This window comes from Urtica dioica, chromosome 1 (genome assembly GCF_054948205.1).
Source record: "Urtica dioica subsp. dioica isolate 48M chromosome 1, U.dioica_male_clone48M_v1_H2, whole genome shotgun sequence".
NCBI lineage: Eukaryota > Viridiplantae > Streptophyta > Magnoliopsida > Rosales > Urticaceae > Urtica > Urtica dioica.
The window spans coordinates 8,126,100-8,148,150 of NC_142756.1; the positions used below are offsets into that span (position 1 = coordinate 8,126,100).

Consider the following 22,051-nt stretch of genomic DNA (forward strand, 5'->3'; position numbering starts at 1 on the left):
TCCTACTTTGCTAATCACGTAGCTAATCAGGCTCACGTTAATCGTATTGCTAAATCTCTCTCTCGAGCATTTAACAACCTAGGCATATGTCAGAATTCTATCTCTCGATCCCTACTCCTAAAATACGACTAGCATTAACCACAAGAACGTGCATACGACTCTGTAATAGCCTAGCTATCTCTAGCCTAGAATGTATTACAGTAATTTAATTCAAGAGCACACTCAACCTAATCTTTATCAAGCATAAAGTCAATTCTAACATCATGAATGAAGTAACTAATCACATTCAAGCATTACGATCAGAATTAAATCAAACAAAGCAAGATGGAGCAAAAATAAATACTTCAATTAACTAAAAAGAATCCATAACCATAATCAAGAATTGCTACACCATCACCCTCTCGAAGTTCAATTCATGGCGTTGACAATAACAGAAACACACAATAAATAAAAAAGAAACCATGAATACTAAATTAAAACAACTTTTATAATAAATGAGAGTTCTAGAACTCGAGAGAAGAAGATGAAACAACTCTTATTTTGGTGGTGGTGGTGATGAACAGTTTCTTCTCCGGCTTTCCTTCTCTCCCGATGCGCCAAACACTATTCTAAAAAAAACAAAACCTAATTTATGTTTATGAGGCTTCTAATATATATATATATATATATATATATATATATATATATATATATATATATATATATGACTTGTTTAGGGTTATTTATGGATCAATCCCAGCCGTTAGATTTAATCTAACATCTTAAAAACTCAAAACACCAAAATTTGGAAATGTTGTTTTTGTCTTCGCGTGGCGCATTACAGGATTTGTGCGCCGCGTCCAATGCCCTGCGCAGCATGCTCGACAATTCGCGCGGCGCGCAACGTGTGCACGTGAAGCTGCATGTTTCGTGCGAAAGCTGAGCTCGATGCACGGATTGCGCGGCGCGCAGTGACGAAATTCCAAGTGGCGCGGCGCGCCAAGGATGGAGCGCAACACGTCCGTAACTATTGTTTTGAATTCTTGCATCTGATGTTATAATGTTAAGAGTGAGAGTTTTATAAACATAATAACATTTATCATTGCATTTAAAAGAGAAAATTAATTATTATTCAAACCAAATGAATTAAAGAATGAAATAAAAAAAATCCCCAAATCTAAAAATATGGTTCATCAGACTGCCCATGGGTTCGATCCTCTCTCTTCCACCAAACTGCCCACGGGCTCGATCCCGACTTTGAGCTTCTCGAGAATCTCATAGTTGTTGTCGCAATCTGTCCTCGTGGAGACCAAGTACGAGAGACACTTCTCATGGAAAGCCTCGCCCTTGGGATACCGTCGAACGCAACACATCCTTGGCCCGGACAAAGACTTCGTCAATCACCGGACTGTCTCTCCGCGTGGGCTCCGACAGGACCGAAGACTTCGAGTTTGGCATTTTCGAGAACTATCCGAGTCTTGACGACGACCTTTTCTCGGCTCTTTTCCCTCTACGCCTTTACGAGCTCAGAGTTTGGTAGATGTAGAGAGGAATGGTTATGGAGTGGTTGTTGGGGATGATTCTCCCATATAACCATATAATTGCGGAAAAGTAATTAATTACGCTAATTAATTAATTGATTATATGAGAAGATCTAGATTTACGTTAATTAATTTTATACGAGAGCATATATGTCAAGAAACCGATTTAAGAGTAAACGAATACTTACATTGATTTTCGGTTCAGCTACAGAACGCTCCTAAACCAATCGCGTACTCCTTGCGTCGTCTTGATGAAGGACTCGAGGATGACACCTTAGTCTTCCGAAACATAATCTCCGAGACGAATAAGAAAGATGAGTGGGCACAATCTTTATCTTACTAGATCAAGAAACTAGGTGTTTCGAGATCTCGCTCTTATTTTACTAAGAATGGAAACGAATTTCCGAGAGGAGGGAGAGGCAGAAGTGCACGGCCAAGGGAGGCTAGAATGCACGAATTTTTTCACAAATTAATTGCTTAATTTTTGCCTTCCCATGAACCCCTATTTATAGTAGTAAAAGGAGATATTCATGGAACCTTCCAGAATATATTATTTCCTTTTATTGTGTTCACACTAAAGGATTTAATCTATGCCCTTGGATCTCAACAAGTGAATCCTACTTTTTCTCTCATCCATCAGATCAATATCTATGAGATATTATTCTTTATTTAAATAGAGAATATTTTATTTAGTGAGATAATAAATGAGAATATATTATTTCCCTTTAAATATATATTCTCATATATTCTCCTAAATACTTTCCTTTAAATAAGGAGAGAATAAAAGACAATATCTTATATTATTCTCTCTCCTTTATTTAAACAACTAAAGAGAAAATATTGGTAAATACCAACTTGAAATGGTCGAACTTGATGGCACACGGCCAAGGTGATTTGCGCAACTTCCTAGTGCCAAAACCCTAATTCGACTTTTCCATGTGTGCAATGCCCAATTGCTTAAAACCCAATTAATAATTTATTTACTTGGTCCAACAATAAACAAATAATTAATAATTGTTTATTTACACTACTACAAATAAGCCTTTCTGGTGCGGAAGGGCATTAGGTGCGACAAATCGCACCTAATTAGGCATCAGGTGCGACTAGTCGAACCCAAAGGGCTCCAAAAATGAAAAAAAATTCGTTGATTTTAAGTGGTATTGGGTGCGACTAGTCGCACCCAATAGTTTTCAAAACTTTCAGGTGCGACTAGTCGCACCTGAAAGTCTAAAAAAAAATCGGCGCTCAACTTCTCTCCCTCATTTTTTCCATTTGTCTGACGTGGAATTAATTTTTAGATTTTTTTTTTACTTTCAGGTGCGACTAGTCGCACTTATTAACTTTTTTAGGTGCGACTAGTCGCACCTATTTTAGTATCAGGTGCGACTTGTCGCACCTGATTACTAGGGTTAGTTTTTAAACTCAGCTTCGTCTTCTTCATCTTCTTCACTTCTTCACAGCCTCTCTCTCTCAAACTCCGACTCTCCCTCCCTCTTCCCCTCCCTCTGCGACTCTCCCTCCCTATCTCCCTCCCTCTGCGACTCTCCCTCCATCTCTCCCTCCCTCTGCGACTCTCCCTCCTTCTCTCCATCTCTCTTCTCCGAGCCTTCTCCGACGTCCAAGTCCGCGCGCCTTCTCCGACGTCCAAGTCCGCGCGCCGCTCTTCTCAGACCGGTCTTCTCTTCCTCCGTCGGTCCTTTCCTCCGCAGCCGCTCCTCCGCGCCGGTCCTCTCCTCCGCGCCGATCCTCCGCAGCCGCTCCTCTGCGCCGGTCCTCTCCTCCGCGCCGGTCCTTTCCTCCGCCTTCGCTCCTCCGCGCCGGTTCGATCTCCTCCGCCTAAGGTATAATATTTTTTTGTGTATATATATATATTAATAATTAGTATTATATATATATATATATGAAGAATTTTTTTTTTAAATGGTTTAGTATGTTTTAATTAGTAATTTAGTATGTTTTAATTAGCATATATAATTAGTGTTAATAATTATTAATTAGTTTTAATTAGTAATTTAGTATGTTTAGTTTCAAATTCTATATATGTGTTTAGTATGTTTAGTAGTTTAGTATTTACGTTTCAAATCAAATAAATTGTTAGTATGCTTAGTTTGATTTTGATTGTTAACATGTATTAATTAATGTAATTATAGTTGTTAATATATATGTAGTATTTATAATTAGTTTAGTAACATGTATTAATTAATGTAATTATAATTGTTAATATATATAGTGTTTATAATTAGTTTAGTAATATGCTTAGGTTAATGTTTAGTTGAAATTAATTGTAATTGTAAAAGTTTAGATTAAATATTATTTTGAAATTGAAATTGTAATGGAAATCAAATTGGTTAATAAGTTGTTAGTTTAGTTAACTAATTAATTTATAGTTTAATTGTTAACACTTTGTACTTAATAATGAAATTGGTTATGTAACTAATTTTAAATTTTAAATGTTAGTTTAATTAAGATTTTTTTTTTGAAGAAATAGTTTAATTAAGATTGAAATTGGTTAATTGTTTAAACTATTTTATTAGATTAGTTGTTTATGATATTGTAATTAATTAATTATTGAGTGATTGTTTTATAGTTTTCATTGATAAAATGTTGTGACCGAGCCACGGAGGCTCGGTTTAGGACTTAGTTAATTAATATGATAGTTTCTGGATGGATTTTAAATGTTTTTAAAGTACTTTGCAGGTTTGTGGTTTAACAATGTTATAGGGGAAACTCTGCCAAAATTTCGGTAGAGTTTTGAACCAATTAGAATCAAAATCCACTAGAAACAGTCCATTTTTAAAAAACAATCCATTTTCTTTGTTTTCTAATCGTGTTTTCTTCTTATAGGATGTCGACTGGAGCAGGTGGAGGCGAGGATCCACCACAGACGCCGGGATCCTCCGGATCGAAGAACACACGTGGACCAACGAAGGGTCTCGTGTCAGCGAGAGCAGGGGTAGGGACTCCTGGTGCGAATGTAGTTCGCTACGATCGACGACGCATGATGTTCTACCAGGACATCAAGGAGCTAAATACCATGATCGGCACCTTCTCGAACCGTCTTGGAAACTTGATCAAGGCAACGTTTCAAGCACACACAAACGACTGGAATGAAGTCGAGCCTCAGCATGTGACGGTCGTTATGACCGCAATCCATAACGAGTACCGTTTTGTGTACGAGGATCCTGCAACTGGCGAGAAAGAGCCAGCTGATTGCATTCGCAACGAGATAGAGTCTACTATCATTCGCGAAATGAAGCGGTTGCGACGCAACCAAAAGTCAAAGTTATCATCTAGATTCTTCAACAAGTTTTGCGGGAAAATAGAGCTCGCCAGAGAAGAAACACCAAAGGGCTATACGCACGAGGTTTGGTTGAAGGCAATAGAGGTGTTCAACACACCGGCACATAAGGTATGAGTTGAACATGATTTTTTTTTCTCATCGAATCGAATGAAATGAATTTATGTCTCGCAGGCAAAGGCTGATCGCAACAGACAAAATGCGAAGAAGAAGCAGACAAATGCTAGACAAGGGTCGATACCTTTTTTCGCTCATCGACAAAAGAGCGTAAGTTGCTTAATTTTTATTAGCATTAGACACATTAGTCTTATTTTGATGATTAAAAATTGCAGAGGAAGGATGATGGGACATTACCCTCCGCATTAGCGACGTGAGAGAAAAACCATCAAGATATTAACGGCAACTGGACAACGCCCTTCGCGAATCAACAATTTGTAAGTTACTTTATTTAATTACTTAATAATAATTATATAATAATTTTATTTGGTTTTTTTGTAAAGGCGCGAATCAACGCCCAAGTGGCAGATATTTTGCGACAAGCGGAGGAGCAAGGCGAAGAGCTGAGCCTCGAACGCGCAGAGGAGTATGCGATGCATGACGTTCTCGGGCCACGCCGTGATTGAGATGTCGGGATAGGACCCACGACCCCAGTTGGGGCTTTGAGTGTGGCTCGAGCTCAAGACGGAAGCTCGTCTGGTTCGTTATCTCAGGCACGTGTCGATCCAGTACTGTATACCGAGTTGCAAGCTCAGCTGGCAGCACAACAAGCTCAAATGGCGGCACAACAAATCCAGATGGAAGAGATGCAGCGACAGCTGCTCTCGTTTACACAGATGCATACTCAGGCTTCCCCCACAAGCCCACATCCTTAGCCTACGCCGACATCAGCGGCAATGGCTAATAATGTGACGCTAGGTTCTGCGGAGTTTCATCGAGATCGTCCTAGCGGTAACGGCAGTGGCCGAGGATGAAGCAGCAGTGGCCGCGGAGGCAACTTATTTGGAAGAGGAAACTCCTCTATCGATAAGTTTTATAGGCAACAACGAAAATAGGACTTGTATATTTTTATATTAGCGAACAAACTCGTATTAGTTGTTTGTATATTAAAAATATTTTAATATGAAATATTAATTTTTAATTCTAATTATAATTCTATTTATTTGTAAATTTTTTTTTTTTCAAAATAAATTGGGCATCAGGTGCGACTAGTCGCACCCAATACTATGACGGGAAGGGTATTGGGTGCGACTAGCCGCACCCAATACTATGGCGGGAAGAGTATTGGGTGCGACTAGTCGCACCCAATAAGTTGGCGGTAAGAGCATTGGGTGCGACATGTCGCACCCAAAAGTCAAATTCCCGCCTTATTCTTAAGTTCCCACGAAAAAGTAGGTCCGACTTCAGGTGCGATAAGTCGCACCCAATAGTGTCGCACCTAATAGTATATACTATTGGATGCGACATGTCGCACACAATAGTATTAGCTATGGACTTTTAGGTGCGACTTAGTCGCACCTAAAGTCGCACCCGATAATACTATCGGGTGCGACTTTTTGGGCATCAGGTGCGACTTTTGCCGCACCTGATGCCCATATTTGTAGTAGTGTTACTTGATCAAACAATAAATATACAATTCTACCATAAATATTTATTTAATTCTGCGAATACCCGTTTTTCCAGAATTAATGCTGTCAATCATAATTACAGCAAGTGAGATGAATAATGATAAACATTATTATACGGAAGTTCTTATCCGCCTTTATCAGAGCCGAATCGGAGACTATGGACCTAGTAATAGAAGCTTAACAGATCCGATGAAAAAGACGAAATAGTCATTTCCCTTTTTCATCGATTCGTCTAATCTTGGTCAAATACTCCACTTTGTAAGCCAAGACTGAACTCTCCTTTGTACTAGAATTATATTTACTCATCGTGACGAGTGTCCACTGATATAGTCAGTTCGTGATCATGATCCTCCAGGTTCAACCCGTATCGAGAGAAGTCAATTTATTCCATTATACTTCCCTTGATACATATCAGCCCTAAGCATTGTTGCTTCCCTAGCGAAAGATTCTTTCGAACGTTACTTACTTCGAAAGTGCGCGCAATCTATCGGTTCTGGAATTAACCCTTAGGTGAGAGAACATTAACCTTCTTTCAGGAAGGCTGGATTCCGTATCTGTAAATCATTTCCCACTCGAATTATGCTCTGAGAAAACTCCCAAGACATAAGTTGTGATTAGCATGAATAGCCTTTTAGCGAATGAGTCAAAGAGCTCAGTAACATAACCCAGTGTCCATGATCACTTCAGGATTTAGATCAAGTCTCACTGTGACCATCATAGCGGCTTCGGTTAGTGTGTCGTAACGGTCCTTAAACGACACATCTATACCAAGACCTGTCCAAGTCGTACACTTACCACAAGTGTAGAATGCTCCCACATAGTGATCAGTCTTCACATATGTGTTCTACATATATGACTTTAGATATAGTTTTCCAGGCGTATATCAGTCATCGACCATGTTTTAGCACACCGCCCGAACTCAGGTGCCCAGCACGTGACTCAGTTAGATACGGAGGTTATGGAATAATGAATTTTTAATAAATCTCAATAAATAAGAAATAACGCTTTCAATTCAAATAGATAATAAATGTCAAACTTTATTTTATTAATAATTTCAACGAGAATTTACATAAGTATCTTCTCGTGGGCAAGAATTCCTAACAGTGGTCTATGTGTTCTATGGGGGATTTTTGCCGTCGGTGAAAGACTTCTTCGGCAAGAAGGTGAGAGAGAGAAGAAGCCATGGTTGATAGTAGTGTTTAAGGGTCGATGTGGGTTGAGTGGTCAGGGCCGGCCCGATATTTGATGTGGCCTTATGCAAAAATAAAAAATGAGGCCTTGTTTATATATATAAAAATATATATTTGCGAGACATGAAAATAAAAACAAAAGAAATATAATCGTTAATTACCATTTCACATAAAATTAAAATAATACATTATTCTTACTCTTGATATAATCAACATGTTTCAATCGAACTACTTTTGAAAACAAATTTAACTGATCAATAGACTTCAAATTCAATTTTTTTTTTTAAATCTCATTCATCTAACAACTTTAACCTTTTAAATTAAATAATAATCTAAAATATTTTCATATACTTGAAATTGCTCGAATCTAGTCGTAAGTAAAGATATAACTTGATCAAACGATGTGGATGTAAAGCAAAAAACACACTTTTCACATATATACTAAAATGTAATAATTATTTTTTTATTATAAATTAATATATATATATATATATATATATATATAATTAGTATTAAGATCCTTAAAAAAAATTAATAATAGATTTCATATGATTTCATTTAAATGTTTGATGAGTAATTAAAATTTTAATTTTTAATAGATTTCATAAGTTTGAATGAAAAATTTAAGAGTTTATAAGAATTTATTTATATTTTTTAGTGTTGAATATCATACTAAAAAAAAAGAAATAAGATAAAGAATCAAACAAATTAATGAATAAAAGAAATTAAGAATAAAAAAATAATATAACGTCAGAACACTATGGTTTTTACATATGGCTAAATCATCAGCGTTTCATGTAGAGGAAATGGCGGTAAAAAGACCCAATGTTTTCGGGTTATTGCATTTAAGTACCCAATGTTTAAAATTGGTGGGCAAAGTACCCAAAGTCAAGATTTTGTTACAGTCAGGTTCACCGTTAGAATTTAAGCTGTTAAAATGGATGAAAGTACACGTGTCATCATCTGGTGAATTTTACAAAAAAAAATTCTCTTTCTCTTATTTTTTTAGCACATTTTTTTTTCTTTTCTTGTGCACAATTAACATGAACAAGAATCCAAAAAAAAAAAAAAAAGATGCATCAACCAAGTAGAAATGCGGAAAGAAATTGAGTAAGAAGCTAAAGTTCAGGTATTTGGCAAGAAGATTGGTGTAGTTAATCGTATCGATTTTGGCTCAATTTAAAAGGGAATTCTTTTGGGAGTGGTGTATAAAACTAGTGAAATAGCTTAAATATGCAAGTACTAAATTTTAATAAGAAAAATTAGTCGATCTAAGCCACATCAAACGTTGCAATTGTAATTTAGCCAACGTTTCGTTTAATTTTCGAATCTAGCCAAATTTGATGACGTGTCATATTTATGTAAGATGGTATTTACTATATTAGTCTTGATTTGGTTTAAAAAATACTAGCCCACGTTTTGAAACTTGGTTTTGTAGCCGAATTTGTTATACTCGGTTTATATTTCGAATTTTAAAAAAAATTCTATACTTGGCAAAGTTGGTTATTGAGCGTTTTTTTCTTTAATGAACATTATAGCCGTGTAAGCAAATACAGTGTAAATGTTCGTAAATTTTTGTTAATCTCCGTTGCTTTGTTAATTTCTGTTAATTATGGTAAATTTACATATGTGCAAGTAGAGCCGATTTCTTTCCTTTCCTTTAATACGCATTTAATACGGTATTTTTGTTTTCCAAATTTATTTTCTAATTTTGAACGAGATTTTATCATAATTACGTGTATTCATTATATTGTTTGACTTATTCAATCAAATAAATATTTCCTTTCCCTTTTAATTACATCACCGAATCTCATATTATGAATTCAAAAAGCTGAAATCAAATTGCTGAAATTATAGCCGTGTAAGCAAATACAGTGTAAATTTTTGTTAATCTCCGTTGATTTACTAATTTCTGTTAATTATGGTAAATTTTTTGTGCATTTATTGCATTAAATTTTCTCTTTTAATTACATCACCGAATCTCCTATTAAATTAGCTAAATATCCAATTAAATTGCATAAAAATCTGAAATTAATTGGCTGTATACAATTCAAACCGGTCAAACATGGGCTAGTGTTTTGATCAAGTAGGTATAAGAAAAAGGGTAACTTATGTATTTTATATCCGTAAATTTCAGTAAATGGCTAGATTGCAAAATTTACCAAATGTTGGCTAGATTCCAAAAACCATGTTTCAAAATGGCTACGTTGCTAGTTTCAATATAGCCAACGTTTCAAAACTTTTAAATAAATAGCCATTGTGATGATGTGTCAATAGTTGTAACTAATCGAAATTTTGTTTTTGCCCTTCACTTAAATATACCGTTCTTTTTTTTTCTTTTCAAAATTTGAGATCAATTTTATACATTAAATTCAAATAATCAGTTTTTTTCCCATAATTATAGGCAATCAACTAGTAGTTGACTTTGAATTTAATATGCGATTTTCACAACTAATTTTTTACGTGAAAAACAATATCTCTCTCTCTCTCTCTCTCTCTCTCTCTCTCTCTCTCTCTCTCTCTCTCTCTTTTCATTTTCGGATCCGAAAGCACGAAACTTCCTTTGATCTATGATTGAAACCTATGAACTTTTCCAAAAAACGTGCACCATCAACAAAAAACCCCTGAAAAAATATGAAAAATAAGATGAAGACGAATATTAATAAATATGAACTTTTTTTTATTTGGAGAAAAGCGCTAAGAATTTGATTTTTGAATTGCAAATCAACGTATATTCAATATACGTAATAGCTAAAAAAATAGGAAACAATCAAATAATTAAGAATAGTGAATATACGTAATTGCTAAAAAATAAGAAACAATCATATACCTATGAATAATTAATAAAGAATGATATCAACTAATCGGTTATTAAACCATTTTCCTAAAAAAACTGAACGTAAAAGTGATACGTTTAAATTCACGCTGAAGGACACGATTGGAAGCTATTTATTGCCACGTCACTCTTTTGGCTACATATCTATGAATTCTTAAACGTTGGTTATTTCGCAATAAGTAATGTTCGCGATGACCTAATTCTTTACAAATTTCAGATAAAAATTAGGATATTTTAGTACAAAAAAGAAAAATATGGCAAACCGCACCAAGTTCATGCGTCCAAATTTCACTGCAACGACATGTCGTGTATAATTGAAGAAACGACACAAAACCCCATTCTTGTGGAGATAATTTTCTCCTCTAATTTGTTCTTGTTGTACTATCGAGTGATAGGATTGTATTCTTGTGAATCAGGATGATCGAACTACGCGCCTAGAACTAGAACTAGAAACTCCCTCAGACACTCACTCTCGCAGTCACTACCAACAAAAATATCTAACTCCCCAAATCACCATTTTTGGTGATTTCTCGTCCTCCTCAAACAATGGCGATCCTAAATTGCTTCATGACAGTGACCGCCTCGGCGACGCCCATGTCCCCGGACTCACTGAGTCCGTCCGTACCCGATCCGAGGCAGACCAAGATACTTCTCCCGAAGAAGAAGCCGGAGAAATGGTCCACCGGAATGGCTCCGGGAGACTACGGCGGACCTCCTCCGTCGACCAAGCTCCGAAAGTACTGGGGAGGCGAAGGAGAAGACCCCATAACCTCCGACGAGTTCATATGGAATAAGGACTTCATGCCTCGAATGGAAAGACTGGTTCAGGACTCTAATGCTCCTCCGATTCCTATTCAATCCAATCGCGTCAAGGTCTGAAATCTTATTTTCTTTTTAACATTTTTAAATTTTATATTGTTCATGGCTGGGTTTGATTGGATAATAAAATGTGAATTGGTCACACAGGAAGTGCCGTCTGGGTTTCTGAGCATAAACAGAGTCATGTCTCTCGATAGGTTCGTTCATCTTTGATCTATTTTATGGGTGTTTTAGCTAAATAGATAGTCAAGATATGCAAGTACCGTACTTCAATCATTTTTTACCCTCCGATTTAATAGTTTAAAAGTAAATTTTAAGAGTGACAAAAATTTTGTCGAAAATTTGAAACTAATGCCTATTTCATATAATTTTTCCCCCTATTTTTATTGATCTGTTTTGCTTGAATTGACTTGTTTGGATGAAGAACAGCATGGATGTTGATTTGAGCAAAGAGCTCTCGGGTCCAACGAAACGCCAGCTCGATATGCTTGTTGAGCCCAAGGCTAAGGTAATAGATAAATAAAAAAACACTGCCCGGGTGAATTCTCAAATCTTTCTAAAAAGTGATGATTTTTCGAGCTGTAAAAACTCGTTTCTACAGCCTGATGGGCCGCCGCGGATCAGGTGGAGACTCGCACCGACAAGGAAAGAGCAAGAGAAGTGGGACCGGGCAGCCAAGGCCGCAACTGGAGGCAGTGTGAGTCCGTTTTTGTTTTGCAATATCTGATTCCGTAGAGAAAGTCTTGTTCTTTGTTTGATCTCATTCGATCAACCAAACGCTTAGGAAGCTATGTTTCGGGAGCTTAAGCGCCCCAAAGGGGACCCGCAAGTGTTGGCGGCTCAGTCAAGGGAACAATATTCCAAGGTGATTATCTCTTACTTGCTCGCCCGATCGCTTCTCTGTGTTCATTGAGGCTTTAATAATTTATTTATTAATTTTTTTTGTAGCTGAAGAATAAGTTACAAATCATTACGCTCGGTGTCGGTTTTGTTGGTTTAGCCTCTGCGTACGTTTCTTATTCCCCTGAAATAACGCTCAGGTACGTACTTCTTCTTCTTCCTGTTTTGTGCAATGGTGCTTTATTCAGAAACAAATTGAATTTTGGCTAAGTTTATATTTCGCTAAAATAATCGGTTCTCACTGCATAATTTGGAATGTTTTACTTAAAGTTTTTGCAAGTAATTTTTCCAACTTGCATTCTTAAGTGTGTCTGAATGGAGACTTGGATACCATCATCCTTTCACAGACTAAGATCTAGATAATGTAGTTTTCGATGGCATTGGATTAGAAAAAAATGCGTGACTGACATTTCATCCATGTTTGATGTTGTATTCAGCTATGGAGCTGGATTCGCTGGTTCTTTGGTATATATGCGTATGCTGGGAAATACTGTTGATTCAATGGCAGATGGAGCTAAAGGACTCATCAAGTACGAAAAACGTCCATCTTCTTTGTCAATCCTTTACTTTTAGCTCTAATTCTCATCTGCATTGCATCTATTGGAGTTTAACCTGATTTCAGTCTTTTCGTTTAATAAAAATTGTGGATGGGTACTATATCCGTTCTTTATTCGGTATATTAATTTTTCAGATTCACTCGTAATGTACAATAGTTCACATCACAATCTAATAGAAAGGGAGAGAACGGAAGAAATCTTTTTATTTGTTTTTCTGATTTTTTAGAGCTGAGGTTGTTAGCACAGATTATCACCAACTCTGACTAAACTATGACAAGAAGAGATGAGATTTCAAAATATATTTCTCTGACTAGATGTTCAATGCAGGGGAGCGATTGGACAACCAAGACTGTTGGTTCCAGTTTTACTCGTCATGCTCTATAATCGATGGAACGGGTTAGTCTTTTTTTTTTGTCCAGTGAACAAATTTATTAATTCCAATAAATCGAAGTGAAATTCGGTTTTCACGTGGTTGTTATTCATATAGGATTCTTGTTCCGGAATATGGTTTTATGCACTTGGACTTGATACCGATGTTGGTGGGGTTTTTCACGTACAAGGTTGCGACTTTCTCTCTAGCAATAGAAGAAGCACTTACGGTGGTTCAGAAAGACCCTAGTACTTAGATAAACCTGGTTTTTTTTTCATCTTCTTTTGTGACGAGGAAATCCACAACCGTGTTGATGGTACAGCCGGGAAAAAAAGGTATGTTACGATACTTGTACCGATATTCAACAATGGAGGAAATTAGTTTTGATCATTGAATTTTGATTGAGTTTGTTTTCCCCTATACTTGCAGAGGCCAATATGCTTTTGCGAACAGATTGCTGTGATCGGGATGGTCGTTGCTTGATTTTCCTTGTTCACTCGTTGAAGATAGTCAAAGGACATTAATACATACAAATTCCGTAGGTTCATCTCGCATCACGATGATTCTGTTCCCTGTTAAAATTCCGGGTTTGTGTCTACTAATTGTATAGAAAATGATATATTGTGTCTCTGTACTTTTAATGTCTATATCTTTGAAACAAATATAGTAGTAATTTTATCATGTAAAGCTTGCTCTTCATGATCTTCTCTCTCTTTAATTAAAAAAAAATGATCTCCTCTCTCTGAAAAAATAAATTATCCTACTTTGGACCATGATCATTTCCACTGACGTTTGAAGGTTTCTATATGACAAGGATAAAGAAGTCCCCGAATGTCAGTTTTTGGCATTTATTGGTAGCCAAAATATCCCTTCTTTCTAATAAAAATTGGTGATATTTTGGGGCATGTTTGACAGTTAATTTAAAGAGAGTTTTCTATAGTTGTAGTGTAATAAATTTTTACCGTTGTTTCAAATAACTGTTTGATATGTAAAAAAACAGAATAACAGTTTGGTACATGATTCTGTTATTTAACTAAAAAAAATCATACTACAAACCCTAGAAAATAAATAGAACATATTTCTTAGATTTCTTTTTCTTCTCATATATTAGAAATAAATTGCAAAGAAAGAGAGCCTGCCGGAGAGTTCGAGAGGGCCAAGTTGAGAAGGTAATAGAGTAACTGATGACTCAGCAAATAACTTAGCGTGTAAGGATGACTCAGCTCATTAGTCAAGGCTGAGTCACCAATGATTGACAGGTTGTTAGGCAGTTATGGAAAGTTAGTTACAGATGAGATGTATATGTATTGAATACCTGTTGATGTATAGATTCATTCAGTCAAATAAACAAACACTTTACACTCGAGAAGAGAGGAGGCTTTCTCTCTCTCTCGATCGTCAATTCCGTTTTCTATCTGAAGGACACCAGAGAGAGTGAGAGCGCCTATTGGAGATCAGAGAGGGTCAAGCACCGAGGAAGAGCTGTGAACGTGAAAGCACAGAAGGAGAGAGTGATGAGGGGTGGGAGTGTGGGGTGAGGTTGCAAGGAAATGAGATAAGAAAGAGTGAAGGTGGCGAGGAAGATGGTGAACACAGAGAGAGAGAGAGAGAGAGGAGAGAGAGAGAGAGAGATGCAAAAAATCTTTTTGTATATTTTAATTCTTTTGATAAATTTAAATACAACTTCAAAATTTTTTAAGTGACACTCGTTGAAAACAAGTACCAAACACCGACTTTTCAATTTTTGTTTTATTGTTAAGAGTTTGAAAAGTCAAAAAATCTTTTCAAGTGGGCAAACAAATAGGCCTTGGTTTTTCGATTTTTCTAAAATATCATAGAACTTTTTTTTTTTAATTTTTATTTTTATATGGAAATATCGTTAACTTTCCAACCTTGACAATGTTATCTCTTAAGATCTCATCGATTTTGTCGAAATTTTAGAGAAGTTTGGTAGAAAATATATATTGTTAATGATCAGATAATGATAAATTGAGTAATTAATCAGTTCTTATAGCAAGAATTTAATCTTAATGTTATTAACGATAATGTCTACTATTGGTGTTTGTTAGCAGATGGTAAGCTACTCTAGTAATTGAGATTCTGCTAATTTAAAGAGTATATAAATTTGAGGGAAATTTGTTTACCGGTTAAAGAGATGATGGAGAAATGGCAACGTTTTCAAAAAAGAGAAGATGGAGAGATCGGAGGAAGAATTGAGAGACTGAGATATTTTCGTGTGAGAAACCAAATCGTTGAAATGAGATGGTATCGGTGTGAGAAACATATTTCTAGTTACAGTCGTTTGTTTCAGTACTTCGTTTTTTTTTTTTTTTTAATTAAATCTAGTTAACTTCGATTAATCGTAGTTTAATTGGAAATAAAAAAATAAACAATTTTCTTCATCTATAGTTTAACCAATGCCAACAATTTGTAACAGGTAGCTTGATGTTAGGCATCCAAAAAAAAAAAAAAAAAGTCGCCGATGATATCAATAAGAGCCATTTGCATAAATATAAATAGCAGAAAGGGCGTGAAAACCGTGGCAGTCTTACAACAGGAAGAGTGCTTATTACAATACTTAATCTCATAAATATAACAACAAAAGCAAAGAAAGCAAAACAAAAGGAGTGTCTTGAGTTGAGAGAAGAGTATTGGAAGTGGTTGTGGAAGGCTAACCGGTGTTTTGCATCCCGGCGGCGATACCCTTCATGGTGAGGATAAGGGTGTCCTCGAGGCCCGGTGGGAACTCGCTGGTCGGGTTGAGCTTCACGAGCTCCGCCGCGGGCTTGTGCGAGCCGGACTCCTCCATGTACTCCCTCGACAAGTGTGGCCTCATCGTCACGTGGTAGTCCGGGTCCCGGATCCTCTTCAGCGTGTACGCCTGGCACACGTTCAGCGCCGTCGTGTACGAGTCCCTCAGCCTAATCCTCTGCCTCAAGTACGGGTCTCCTTCCAAAACCTCTTTGTGCCCCGCCACCTAAAATCAAATAAACAAGATACATATCATTTTCGCTAATATGGGTTCGAGCTATAATCTGAAAGGCAATGTGAGGAATAATTAAAATATTTTAGTCTGAAAGAAGAAATATATAAAGTCATGTCCATAAACATTTAAGTTTGAAAAAAAAAAAAAAATCAGTACGAATGAACAGTACTTGTGTTAAGGGTCCAATCTCATTCTTCTACTTTATATAGATAATATAATTTACCGTGAGAAGAAGGGCCTTGGTGTCTTCGTAGTTGGTCCTGAGGCGCGCGCCGAAGGACCAGAGCTCTTCGGAGACGAGAAGCTTGTCGTAGAGGCCGGCGATGTTCGGGTCGCCCTTGGCAAACACCATCTCGACGAGGTCGATGGTGACGCGGAAGAAAGGCCACGTGTTGTACATGTCGCGCAGCATTTGGAGGTTCTTCGCGTCCTTCTCGATCACTTGCTTGAAAGCGGCCCCGAAGCCCAGCCACACCGGCAGATGGAACCTCGTCTGAGTCCATGCGAAGATCCACGGGATGGCCCGCAAAGATTCGATCCCTCCGCTCGGCTTCCGCTTCGCTGGCCGGCTCCCGATGTTCATCCGCCCGTACTCCAGCTCTGGCGTCGCCTGTACACGCATATACTCGACTTACTTTTAGACCATGTTTCAAAAACAGAAAATAGATAGAGATTTTGACATAAATATTACTACACTAAACTCATGCCACTTTACTAAAATCAACCAAAACTTAAAATTTAACAAATCTATTACTAAAATCGGTTGAGAGATAATTCATTTCTTGCAAAAATACCCTTCGTGATCAATACGTCACGAAATTTCAAAATCGGTCAGTTTAGTCACGAAATTTTGTATTTCGTGACCGATCTGTCACGAAATTATGAAGAAGAAAATGCAGAACTCATTTTGTAATAGAATTGTCAAATTGTAAGTCAGCCAATGACATGTGGCGATGAAGAAAAACGGGACTGGTATAACTTACGAGTCGGAAGTACTCGACGAAGCGGGGCTCTTGGAAGACGATGGAGCGGTACTCCTTGGTGGCGATGACGGCCATCTCGTCCATGAGGGCCCGCCACTCGGGCTTGGGGGCGACCGGAGGGTTCATCCCGTGCTCGAGCGTGGCGGCGGTGAAGCGCTGCAGGGTCCGGAAGCAGAGGTGCTCCTCCCCGAACGACTGCTCGATGACCTCGCCCTGCACCGTCACCCTCAGCGACCCGTGGATCGTGTCCGGCGGCTGCGACAAAATGGCGAGATGGGTCGGCCCGCCTCCGCGGCCCACGGTCCCGCCGCGGCCGTGGAACATCGTGAGCTTCACCCCGAAGTCCTTGGCCACATTGATGAGCTCCTCCTGGGCCTTGTAGAGCTGCCACGCGGCCGAGAATCTACCGGCGTCTTTTCCCGAGTCGGAGTACCCGATCATGACCTCTTGCTTCCCTTGGATCCTCTCCTTGTACCAGTCGATGGAGAAGAGGCGGGCCACGGCGGCCGGGGCGGCCTCGAGGTCGGCGAGCTTCTCGAAGAGCGGGACCACCCTCAGCGGGGCGTCCACGCGGCACTCCCTCTGGAGGAGCTCGACGGCGAGGACGTCCGACGGGGCCGTCGCCATCGAGATGATGTAGGCCCCGAAGCTGTCGGAGGGGAGCTCGGCGATGACGGCGAAGGTGTCGAGGACGTCCGCGATCTCCTCCGTCTTCGGGAGGTCTTTTCCGAAGAGGGGCCGCTTGCCGCCGAGCTCGGAGAGGAGCCACTCCTGGCGCCGCTCCTCGGGCCAGTCGCGGTACGACCCGATCCCCAGGTGCTGCGTTATCGCGTCCATCACGTCCGTGTGCCTATCCGACTCCTGCCTTATGTCCAGCCTCACCATCGACAGTCCGAACGTCGACACCTGGCGGAGAAAGTCCAGGAGGCTTCCGTCCGCGATCGGACGGTCCCCGCACGAGCAGAGCGACCTGTAGCACAGCTCCAAAGGCTCCAAGAACTGGCATGCAAAAAAAGAGATACAAACTTTTTAAGTACCCAGGTCACTAAAAGTCTGTGAATTGTTCAACCTTTCATTAATTATGAGTAAATAGCCATTCGAATGACGTGTAATCATGTGAAATACCCTTTTTGTATTACGTGAATTTGGCCATGTTAATAAAAAGTCGTAGCTATTTACTTATAATTAAAGAAAGGTTGGCTATATAGCAATTTTATTATGTCTATAAGGTTATATATTTAGAGAACCCGAAAAAAAAAAATGGAGTGAGATTTCCGTTCGTGGGAATTGGTACCGAGTAAATGAGTGTTTCGAGGGGAAAAAAGAAAAAAAAAATGTGTCAAGTTCTTCAAAGACATTTAAAAAATGTTAAAAGACACTTTTAGAAATGCCTTCTTCAAAAAGTCACATATTTTTGTCATTTTATCCTTTGATTCCGTTTTCGGCTCGTGAATGTGCTTGGTTTTTTCTAGTAGTACCTGCTCGACGTTTTGGAAGGTCGTGTCTTCAGGGATGTCGGAGACTCCGTCAGCGAGTATTTGGCGGGCTCGCTCTCGGGTGTTGTACAGCTTGTCCCTCACGCCACCTAGGATCACACGGTACGGCTCGTGCGGAGGAATCCTCTTCCAGAACTCTGCGTGTTCCATAAAAGCAAGTCATTGCTTCCTCAATTAGAGCGTTCTAAAAAAAGGAATCTTTTTAGCTATCACGCTTTCTTACCGATATAGTGCTTCGCGTCCTTCTTCGAGGCGCTGTGAACTTCGTAGGCACGGTCGCGTAGCTCCTCGTTGCAGCGCCACATCGAGAGCTGCAAGATATGAAACATCATTTACGTAATCTATGTAGAGGGAAATATCTGCAGTGTAATGAAAAATGGACTAAAAATATACCTCGAACATGAGATCCTCGATCTGTGAAAAGTACAGGTTCGCAGCCATCATTCTCGCCAGCAAGCAAACATCCCTCGTCACCTCGGGCGTGACCCTCGGATTCCCTGTCCACATCATCAAGGCCCATCGATCAACATCATCGCTCATAGCGATTAATCTGTGTTTCGTGACAAAAAAAAAAAAAAAAAAACTAAAAAAAATACCATCGCGATCGCCTCCCATCCAGGAAGAGAACTGGATGAGAGGGGCGTTGTAAGGAAGCCTCTCGTTGATGCCGAGATTCTTGAGAGCGGTGTCAACGCGGCGCAGGAATTTCGGGACCCCTTTCCATATCGTCTCGTGGAAGTAACTCATCCCCGCTCTCATCTCGTCCTGTGGGGTCGGCTGTGTCCTCCGAATCTCGTCAGTACGGAACGCCGCTTGAATCTACACCGCAGAAAACAGCAGAGTGAAAAACCCGAAAAAAGGTCTCACAAAAAAAAGATAGATAAAAAACGCATACCTCTCTCTGCAGAGCCTCATCAAGCTCCTGCTTATCATCAGGAGTTATGTCTTTGGCATACAACTGAGTCAGGCAATCCCTTATCCTAAACCGTATCAATCATCGAACAGAATCAGTATTCCCATACTATATATAGAGAGAGAGTAAAGGATATTCGCTCAAAATGAATAAGCGAACCTCGAATGCTTTTGGAGCAAAGATCTGCGGACAGACTGAGTTGGGTGAGCTGTCAAGACCAAATCCACGGTCTGATTCTTCAAGGCCTCGAAGACCTCCTGCGGGGACTTTTTCAGTTTTCCGACGAGCCTCTTGAGAGTCTCCTCGATGTCGGACTCGGTGGTGGCCGAGTTCTCGTCGGCGAAATCTCCTTTCTTCAGCTTGATCCTTCTTCTGTAAGCAATCTGGACTTCCTCGGCCAGATTGGCCAAGTTGAGCATGTGGGAGAAAGATTTGGCAATGACAATGGAGTCCCCGGGGTCCAAGCTCGTCAGCACATTTCCGAGCTCCTCCAATTTCTCCGGCTCCAGATTCCTCTCGTACTCCGCCGAGAGCTCGTAACAGTCTTGAACCTGATCGAAAATCCAAAATCGTTGAAGTTTGGGACTAATAATCAAATTTTGATTTAATAAAGAACAAAATCAACTATTTAAAAAAAAAAAAAAATTATCAACAATAAAGCTTGAAACAATTCATACAAACGACATGTTGCGTCAACGAGAAAGCGTGTAAAGATAAGCGAAACCAAGGTGAAAAGTAATGGCATTACCGTTTCTCTGAGATCTTCACCGTGTAAATCCTGAAGAATGTCGAGAAAGCGGTCGCACAACAGAGCGTCGTACTCGATGAGCTTATCGTCCTCAGACACTTTCGCCGGAGCCAAACGCCGAAGCTGAGCGTCGATCGAGGCCATCTTCTCCAAGTTCCGACCCGCCATTAGAACTAGAATAGCACTTGCTCTGTTTTTTCTTTTATTTTTTAGTTTTAAACGCAAACGCAAACGGAACCAAATAAATCTGCAAACAAAAACTAAGAAACTTTGCAAATCGCAAATCTGAATAAACGGATATCGTATGATCGAGGCACGAGAAAGACCAGGCTTTTGTGTCACGGAGCTACGAAAGTGCGATTCTGCTATACCACCAGAGAGAGCGAGAGAGAGTTTTATTTGGTTTATTTTTATTTTTTTTATTTTTATTTTTGGATTCTCAGTATTTTATGTGGTGTGATTGGCCTCTTTATTTATAGACAGACACCTGGACTATGGAGAAAGATCTATTGCAGTTACACTTCTGTTTCCTGTTTTTTTTTTGTTTTTTTTGTTTTTTTTTTTCGAACTTTCAACAACTAAATTAATTTGGGCTAACTCGATTAAATTGGGGCCTCTCGGATTTGAATTAAAATGCTATTTAAAAGAAAATTTAATTTCAAAATATTCATTAATTTCAATTCCTACTTTGGTTTGAATTAAACAACGATTAAAGCTTGATAAATATTTTGGTGATTTATATAATTCAGTTAAAATAAAGTAAATTGTACGGAGATATTTTCCTTTATTTTCTGTATTTTTCCAACCACTATCTCAGTTTCTTTTGGAGCCAGAAAAGTAAGTTGTGGACGTGAGTTTACGAGAATATCCATGTGAAGGAGAAAGCATATGCTACGTCTACTACTTTTTGGCGAATAAGTAAATAATTTGGAATTCATGAATATAATAGAGTATATGTAACTGTAGAAAAACGCCAATATGTATTTTACCGTAATATCTATTTACATAGCTATTATTTGTTAGACCTTTAGGCTTTAAGCGCATATCAAAATTCAAAACATATGATCTGAAAAATAGCCAAGTTTCGTTTATATTACAAAATAACTATAAACTATTATAAATCACATTTAATGACATATTTACCTTTCTTTAATTGACGAGTGCAAAAAATAAAAGAAAAATAATAATTAATGATTCAAGAATAGAAAATAAAAATGTGTCCCTTAGAGTCTAAAATTGAAATTTCCATAAAAAAAATATTATGGTTACTAATAGATTTCTATTTTTTAAAATAAAATAAAATAGATAAACAAATAAAATTAAGAAATTAATCATATATTAAAGAATGTTCCATATTCTCCCTTGGAAATATGTAATTGCGAAGTCAACCCAAATTAAAAACCATTCAGGATTTCATATTTATAACACGAAAAATCGACATGTCGACGAAAAATTGAACATAAAAAATGTGAAAAAATACAACTGATATGCATTTTTAAATACCGTTTTTCATGAAAAACCAATTTGCCGATGGAAAATTGAATGAAAATAATGTTGCAAAATAAACTCATAGAAAAATACTTGTAAATATAGTCCAAATTTAAAACACAATAAATCATACATATCAACCACATATATTTCACTTAAAGTCACACCACAAAATATATATATAAAAAAGAAATAAATAAGTATTCAATTTTTAAACATGTAAAATATATGATATTTAACATTAAGGATATCTATATTACATATTTTTATGTATTGATATTTATTTCTTTTGAGTTTTTTTTTTTTTTTAAACTCCATATAC

At 38.1% G+C, this 22,051-nt stretch overlaps 2 protein-coding genes across 3 annotated transcripts; one reads left to right on the top strand and one right to left on the bottom strand.

Annotated features, from left to right (window-relative positions):
- The first annotated feature begins 10,853 nt into the window (after window positions 1-10,853).
- Window positions 10,854-13,814, top strand: LOC149406974 (ATP synthase protein I-like protein). The gene is made up of 10 exons (XM_089610325.1): window positions 10,854-11,342; window positions 11,436-11,485; window positions 11,718-11,796; window positions 11,890-11,985; window positions 12,073-12,153; window positions 12,237-12,328; window positions 12,626-12,718; window positions 13,073-13,141; window positions 13,233-13,450; window positions 13,545-13,814. Exons 1-9 carry the CDS (start codon window positions 11,016-11,018, stop codon window positions 13,369-13,371), a joined length of 1,026 nt encoding a protein of 341 aa, XP_089466451.1. The 5' UTR covers window positions 10,854-11,015; the 3' UTR covers window positions 13,372-13,450; window positions 13,545-13,814.
- A 1,787-nt stretch (window positions 13,815-15,601) lies between these two features.
- LOC149406975 (phosphoenolpyruvate carboxylase-like) lies at window positions 15,602-20,692 on the bottom strand. Of its 2 annotated transcripts, XM_089610334.1 has the most exons (11): window positions 20,568-20,692; window positions 20,242-20,488; window positions 19,653-20,044; window positions 19,476-19,560; window positions 19,177-19,399; window positions 18,974-19,077; window positions 18,804-18,891; window positions 18,563-18,717; window positions 17,085-18,083; window positions 16,325-16,711; window positions 15,602-16,092 (listed from the first exon to the last, which is right to left on the bottom strand). In XM_089610334.1, the coding sequence occupies exons 2-11, from the start codon at window positions 20,407-20,409 to the stop codon at window positions 15,787-15,789; spliced, it is 2,907 nt and encodes a 968-aa protein (XP_089466460.1). In that variant the 5' UTR covers window positions 20,410-20,488; window positions 20,568-20,692; the 3' UTR covers window positions 15,602-15,786. The 2 variants fall into 2 exon arrangements, with proteins under 2 accessions (XP_089466460.1, XP_089466457.1); XM_089610331.1 differs by having other exon boundaries at window positions 20,242-20,692.
- Between the last annotated feature and the right edge of the window lie 1,359 nt (window positions 20,693-22,051).